We start from the raw sequence: 8230 nt of genomic DNA on the forward strand, positions 1-8230 counted from the left end.
TTTCAGATGATTAGAAAATGAGGGCCAAAATCATCCTAAAATATCAGCTGCATGTAAAACAACTATAATATTGATCAGATCCAGTTAGACCAGGTTAGAGGAGAGGAACTGGCCATGGTGATTCATTTGGTTAGCCCATACAACGTAGTCAGAGGATAGAGACAACTTACATCAAATATACAAATGACAACCCCTTGTGCTGTCAGCCATGTCTGATTCTGATCACCAGTGATACCAAACAGACTGATGTACAAAATGTTTTATTACACTTAGAAACAGATGCCTCACGCTGAACTGAAGTGCTGATATGCACGGCTTTAGCGGTGGAGGACTCCTTAATAATGAAATGAAAATATAGTAGAGAATTTAAAATACCCATATGCGGGGAGGGGGGGGGGGCGGGGAATTACACTAGAAATCAGGACTGGATGCCAGTCCATAAACTTCAGTATTCACACACAGCACTGAGCAAAGCCTAGAATATAAACTACTTCAGTGAAACAGCAAGGGTTGGAGAACTGAGCCACTCTCTACTAAGGAGCAGACGCTAAAGCTGCTCAGCTGAGCAAAGACCATGGTGGGGGGTTGAATGGAGCAACCTGACTGTCTCCTCCCTCTGCTGTTAAGGCTCACTCTTCCACCGGCTCTTCCCCTTCCTTTCCCCTCTTGTCTTGTTAGTCCCAGAGTTTGATTTGTCCGTCCCAGCCGCAGGTGATGACCTTGGAGGTCTCGTGGGGGTGCCAGAGGGCGCTGATGCACACCTTGTCGTGTGCCTTGATTCGGTGGTACAGCTTGGTGGTCTTCCAGTCCCAGATGTTCAGCTTCCCGTCAGCATCACCAGACACCACATAACTACAGTTGGGGGCGATGAGACAAGCACATTATGGCAGCACAGCACAATGATACTGCGTCCACTTTAGACTTACGGTAGATCCATTACTGGAAAGAGAGTCATGTGACTGAGGAGAGCACTTACCTCATATCGGGAGAGAAGTCCACCTGGCAGGCATACCCGGCAACCATGTGGCCCTTAAACACTTTCTTCTTGTTGAGCCTGAACCGATTCTGGGCTCCGAATATCAGGATCTGATTATCCATGGACTGACAGGCTAGCCATTTGCCTACAAGAAAGCAAGCAGACATACAGATAAAGATATCCAGTTCAAAACTGTGCAGTGGTGAACTAAACTTTGTAATGGTAGCAGGGCTGTTTCTAAAGCCAGCTGAGTATCTGATGTGCTCTCGACTCAGACGTCTGCCCACGTGAAGAGGAAGGCAAGGGCATGTAAACAGATCAGCACACAAAATCCCCCTCAAAAGAGAACAAGCACGTGTGATGGAGCAGAAAAAAGCAACCTCCACCTGCCTTGATACACGTGGCTGTCAGCGAGATCAAAGGTGGCGTTTGCCACTGAAGTAGCGATCCCTTTGATCAGCTCGAGTTGGCACTCGAGTGTGTACTTCAACCGCAAAACAGCTGCTTTTCATCTATTGTGCGTTCTTCGGGAGGCGGCTCCCTGCTCAGTCTGCATGAGCCCCACATTAGGCCCACTAGATAGTCAGTTAAAACTTGCACCAGCCTGCCTGGCTCCCCCTAACGGCGTACGGGCCCAAGCCCTTCAATGCACGCTTTAAAGGAAAATAGAAATTGAAAACAAAAGAAAATAGACTCTAATATATATAAATAAATAAGAAAAGAAAGAATAATGGAAGAAAGGTGAGGAAGAGTTCATTTTTCTGCCTCTTTTCCATTTCGTTCCTACAGTTGGTCTTTATGTGAGTGAGAGAGTACGTAAGATTTCCATAAATTATGCACTACCAGGAAGGAAACAAGATGTGTAAAAACAAAATCTGAGAACTCCGCATGAGACACTGGGGGAAAGAGAAATGGAGTCGAAAAATATTATTTGAAAGGCAAAAAATGCGCACAACTACTCACTTTGGGGAGTGCAAGCCACAAAGAATTTAATGGAAGTCTGAAAGTGGAAAGTAAAGTGGGTGTGTGCATGTGCATGCAGAGGAGGTATTGTACCAGTGAAGCAATGCCCAAGCAAAAGCACACTCACCACTGGGTGATAACGTCACCGCAGGCATCGAATGCATACTGGGCTCCACAATGTACTTGAAATCCACTGGAATGTCCCTAAAAAAACGAGAGGAGGTGTTTATGAAAACCAGACACCTTCAGTTCATGCAATGAGCGCATTTAATGTTTAGCACCAAACTATGGTGTAGAGGAAGCAGACCGGGCCACTCGACCTGCACAAACAAGTGCAAATGATGTGGAGCTACATTTTTAAATATTTGAGCCTCAAACTTATTTTATTGTGGTTTTCCTCCTTTTCTTTCTGTTCTGGCTGTGTAACTAAACACTCTTGATTAGCCAGTGCCACTCTGTTGACAAAGAAGGTAAATTTGTCATCTTTCCTACCCCAAAGAGAGACAGTGGGTTTTGTAGTCCTTCCCAGACTACAAAACGCAAATACTGGCAGAAGCTACAAAATCTACTGAGAAAAATGTAGCTTGTAAGACAATGATACTGCAGTCCAGTCTTATCCTCATCCGTCTCACGACCTAGGGAGCACATGTCAGTGTGGAGTGACTCAAAAAAAAAAAAAAAAATCTCCAGAAAGTGGAGATTTAAACAGTTAAGACAGTGTATTGATGTGAAAATTCATCAAAAGGCAATGTCGCACAGAAGTTAACAGCAAATTAATGTCTCATAGCTAATGACACTAGGACAACAAAAAAGAAAATGTGAAAAAGTTCATGTTCTCCTTGATCCATTACACTACTAACAAATCAGATTAATATATTCTCCAAGAGAACTGTACTGCCTGCCTTAAAGTGATATTGGTTTTAGATAAAATTTTCTGACAAAAATGACTAATTACTTACAATGGAAGCTCCAAGTTTACTTTTTATCCAGAAAATTAATTCAAGTACCATTGGTCAGACTGTAAATCAGATGAAAAGCTATGAAAATAATTACCAAAGAGTATTCTAAAGGAAATTAGGGCTAAAGTTGTAGGGATGCACAAGATAGGGCAAAGTCACACAAAATAGTATTCAAGTGTTTGGATATAGCACTAAGTGCTACTGGATCAACTGTGAGGAAATGGAGCTGCATCATGCTTAGACATGGCCGAACCCAAAAACTGCTACATTCATCACATCTGACAGTAATTGCCCTGTGCCACACACTACACGATACATGGTATTTAATGCCTATTTAAAAAGTTACCGTGGGAATAATTAGTGCCCCAGTGTCAAACTACCACCAAGGCCTAAGCTGAAAGCCAATCAATATCTACATGTAAATAAGTCCACTCTAAAGACTCTCGCCAAGAGACAGATAACTGACTAGCCCCAGGTGTTTTATATTTTTTGCAGAGGGGTCTGAATACTAGACACCCAAGACAACAGACAAATCCACGTTATGGCCCAGAGCAATGGAGACTCCTCAAGCAGGGAGGTCTCATGGCAAAGAACTTATTTACCTCGGTTCTGCATGCAATTACAATATTAAAACAGTGCATTTGCTTAATGTCTTTTACAGATTATACTGCACACAGATGTTGACATGGCCAGCTGGAGCGTGTCTATACACACAGTTTAAGTCAATGTTTTGCATTTGAAAATGAAACATTTTAAATATGCATCTAAAAACTTTCCCCATATGCACTGAATCCAACTACTGCTGGCCAATTCTGCATTCGACTCACACATTAACCAGCAACCCATCAAGTTCAGTGTGGTCACATACAACACACCGAGTTAAAATCAATATGAGAAACAAAAGGTTGTTCATTCATATGTGAATGTGGCACCGCCCACTCACCACTCCCACACGCGCAAGCTCTTGTCATCGGAGGTGCTGACGAAGCGGCGGTTCTCGTCCACAAACGTGATGGTGTTGACGGCTCCCAGGTGGCGGTCGTACTCCTGCACCACCTCCCCAGAGCGGATGTCCCACTAGGTAGGTGACAGCGGGGCAGGAACAGGGCTTTATTCTCCACACACACACACACACACACAAACACACACACAATCTCTAATGTATCCCTACGGTAGCAGATCAGATGATGACTTTTGGTCTCTGCCTGTGACAGAGACTGATGAGATGGAGCTGGAGGCTGAGGGAAGGAGAGGTGAGTAGTTTTTCAGCTTTGATTATTTACTCCCATCATGTTTGCTGCTGAAGGACTGCACTCATTCGCTCTCCTCCTCAACTTCTCCCTCATGTGAATCTATCCATCCTTCAGTACCCCTCCTCCTCACATTGCACATACACACACAAACACTCTCTCCTTCTATTGAGGGAAGCACAGAGCGTGAAATAAGGTCCTGTCTTCAGATTTACTGAGGGTAACCAAGGCTTCTCTTGGGTGTGGGTTTGGGGATGTGCGAGCATGCATGTGTGGACAGTCTAACACCTAAAAACTAACAGCAAGATGAACGCTAAGGACAGTCTTAGGCAGTCTATCTCAGGCATGTGCACACGTACACCCCCCCCATGCATGCATATAGCTTACCTGCACAATCTTCTTGTCCGACATTCCGGCAACAAACAGGTTTTGTTTGTCCTCGTCTGGGTTAAACTTTACACAGTAGGGGACTTTCCTGTTAGTGAACCTGGAGATGCACTGACCTGAAGGCAGAAGGAATTCTGTCAAGAGTGGCCAGCAGACACGAACATCCTCCACCCCTCAACCTCTTTCAGCACACAGGAGGTGCACTCCTCTCCCCAGAGGAGTACGGGGTTGGAAGGAAGCAGGCCGCCTGAGTGAGTGAATCATAAGCTCAGACACGGATGGCACTGATCAAAGCACAGCGGTGCGAGTTACCCCACATCCGGTTTCAGAATCTGACCCAAGAACAACCCTGTGCGCCCTGTACGAGTGGCTCCTCCTAGTGGAGGAGCAGAGAGAAGGGACGAGTATATGCTGGTGAAGGAGACTCCCATCCGTACAGAGACGTGACTGGCAGAGTGCATGACTGGCAGAGTGCTTCTTTAAAGACCCCAACTACAGAAAAGTTGCATGCCAACTCAATGTGAGAGAAACACTTGGAAGCTAGGGAGGCACAGAAAACAGGTTGGTCTCCAAAAGGTGTGTGCGTGGTGCTCACCTGTCTCAGAGTCCCACAGCTTGAGGTAGCGATCGTAACCGGCGCTGAGGAATTGAGTTCCAGCGTTGTTGAAGCAGATGTCGCGCACTGCCTTACTGTGACCTGCAGCAAGGAGAAGGGCCATGGAGAAAGCAAGCCATTAGCATTTGCCTTCATCTGTTCTGACACTGTTGTGTCCCGGACAAGCACATATAATAAGGTAGACTGAGATCACCAGCGGAAAACGACATGACAACAAGAAGTATAATGTGACAGTACATGTGAGAGAGAACGCGAAAGAGAGAGATACACCGACAGAGTATCCTGCTCTATTCTTTTCTATTTGTACATGCAACATGTGTGACAGTTATGAGACAAAACTTGCTGTGGACCACCCAGCACTGGTTTGGAGGGGTTTCTGCAACAGCTGGCGAATGTAACCGGGACGGTGCCCCACAGATACTGGCTTGGGTAGCAGGGACCCCTTAACGACGCCTCCAGTGAGCCGGTGCTCATGCTGCGGGGCTCGATCGCCCGGCAACCGCCTCATTGTTGAATAATACACGATGGATGGATCTCGACAAGCACAACCGGACCAGTAGAAAAGCCCGTTTCGACTTTACTCCACTTCGTCTATAGGCTGGGAAAACATCAGAAGATTCTGTACACGTTACCTGCACGCTCCCTCATGAAACCATAACACAAGCAAAAACATTCTGGTGGTATCTGACAAAGCTCAATAAAGAGAACAGAGGAGGGAGAGACAGAGGGAAGCAGGGAAAGAGGGAGAGACATTGATCAGAGGGCACCGTGTTCTGAGAGCCTTTCATGTTCTTAAGCTCAGTCTCATCAATTCTCTGCCTCGAGGTGCAAACAAAATAACATCACTATATTCATCTGGAGCACCAGATCTTTCTGCAGGTACATTGCAAACCTGAGTTCTTTTCCTTTAAAATTTGTGCCCTAAATGTCCTTTTACAACAGCATTCTAAGATGGAGTCAAGAGCTTTCTGGATTATGAAACAGCTACTCAGGAAACACCCCTTCTTACCAATAAATGTCCGTAAGCACCTCCTGTCACTGTAGACTTCCCAAAGCTACAAAAGGAAAAAAAGAGCTTTAAATCCCATGCCAGACAGATATGACAAATGGCAGAAACTGAAAGCAGTGCTAAAATGTCTTCCCAGGAAACAGTGCGTAAATGTTTGCGTGGGTTGGCTGGTGGACACATCCATGATCTCTTCTTAAATTCTGCTTTCAGCTATTTGAAATGATTGTTAGCATGGCTGAAGAAAGCAAAGGCAATCAGCAAGCTAGGGCAAATAGATCAAATTAATCACACTGCAGAGTGGGCTAAGAACAAAATGCTCCAAATTATGAAGATGACCCAACATTTGAACTCTGCTTTGCTGTCCTCTGTGCAGAGCCGCCAATGATAGCCCAATGGTTAAGATACTTTGCTTGTAATCAGAAGGTTGCCAATTCAAGCCCCACTGGTGCCAAATTGCCACTGTTGGGCCCCTGAGCAAGGCCCTTAACTTTCAATTGCTCAAATTGTACTCAGTCAACATTGTAAGTCGCTTCGGATAATATCGTCAGGTAAATGTAAAGCAGGCAGTACTGACCTCTACTGACTATGATATATCTATATGTTTGTCTAAGGGTATCTAAAAATAACTGATATCCAGTCAGGAAGACTTCTAAAAAGAGCCAAGCACAGTAAAACACAAGTCTGTTTTTCCATTATTCAGCTCTCCTTATACAGGCTTCCAAACGTTTCTTGAATGGTTAGGGATCAGATATTGCATGTAGCAACAATTTATTTTGCAAAAGTAAAAATCACTCATCTTAAGGATAGAACCAAGCTATCTGTAACTTATTTTATTCGTATTAGAGGGCAACCGCTATAAGATTTTCAATGGCTGATGGCAATATTTAGAGAGTAGGGAGGCAGATGGGCAATATATAATACTGGTATAACTTTCTGCACCTTATAAAATACAACAATTTAATATTAACAACAAATGCGACCAAAAATTGCAGAATTTAAATGAACATTTAACACTGTTATTGTCTGCATTATCTCTGTTGTAGATCTGCACTCTGTAGTGCACTGATTAAAAAAAAATGTAGCAACTAAATTAGAAAAAAAATGCAACAATTTCCAAAGGCAATTCTTAAACTAACTTTGCCACAGGGGTGAAGGGTGGAGAGGGGGCGATCAGCTAAAGCCGACCGTCACAAAATGGCATTAATCAGTTGATTAATTAGTCGACCACTAATTTGTAACATTATTATTATTGCTATTGCAAAGTGGCCTTAACAGTGAGAAACGTACTACATAAATTAATGATCATATTCCTCACTGAATACCCACATTTGGGAGCCTGTTAGGCGTAGGTATTCGGCATTATGCAACACATCCCTGCCGATACTTATAATAGTGAATGCTTATGAAAAACAATTGCAGACAAAGAGTAATTGCTTAGAAAAACGATTTGTGAACCCCCCCAGCCACCCACCATCCTCAGAAACAGCCATCAGAATGAACACCACTTTGTTTTCCCCAGAGGTATGCTCAATAAGTCTGAGTGTGAGAGATAAAACCTACCTTGATCTTACAGTCCATAGAGCAGGAGAGAAGCAGGTGGCCAGACCCAGGAAACAACTGAATGGCGCTGACACCCTACGAGTGGAAGGTGGAGTTGAGAGGAGATGAGCCAACTGTGTGTGTGCACTTCATGTGCAATTAAACACCACCTGCTTTCAAGAGCCATTTACAAGGGCCACGAGGTTAGCTTCTACTCTTTCGCACACTGGCGTCGTGGCCCACAAATGTAATGTTCAGTGCTGCCTTAATTGAGAGCTGCGTCCTGATTATTCTGTGGCTGCGTGGATAAACTAAAACGAGAGTGTTTTCAAGGAACGAATGACTGCACCCAGTGCTGACCACATTTCCCACCGTTAATAGAATGAGCCTGGACTGATGCCTTTTACACCATAACGAACAGTGGAGAAGTGGTAACAGAAGCATCAGGCCTCGACACCGGTACTGAAGTGCTCTACTAACTTCAGTAGCACCCTGACCGGTTTTCTGTACATATTGTATGTAAAATGGGGG

The 8230-nt window shown here is 44.4% G+C and overlaps 1 protein-coding gene across 1 annotated transcript in view; it reads right to left on the bottom strand.

The window, feature by feature from the left end:
* Nucleotides 1-244: 244 nt before the first annotated feature.
* LOC118240081 (pre-mRNA-processing factor 17-like) overlaps nt 245-8230 on the bottom strand; it is a 91781-nt gene continuing 83795 nt past the window's right edge. Inside the window, 8 exon segments of the mRNA XM_035526209.1 lie at nt 245-852; nt 977-1121; nt 2067-2143; nt 3842-3975; nt 4536-4651; nt 5131-5232; nt 6161-6206; nt 7721-7795. Of these exon segments, the coding sequence (XP_035382102.1) occupies nt 675-852; nt 977-1121; nt 2067-2143; nt 3842-3975; nt 4536-4651; nt 5131-5232; nt 6161-6206; nt 7721-7795 (873 nt within the window). The 3' untranslated portion in view covers nt 245-674.

The sequence above is a fragment of the Electrophorus electricus genome, chromosome 5 (genome assembly GCF_013358815.1).
Source record: "Electrophorus electricus isolate fEleEle1 chromosome 5, fEleEle1.pri, whole genome shotgun sequence".
Classification (NCBI taxonomy): domain Eukaryota; kingdom Metazoa; phylum Chordata; class Actinopteri; order Gymnotiformes; family Gymnotidae; genus Electrophorus; species Electrophorus electricus.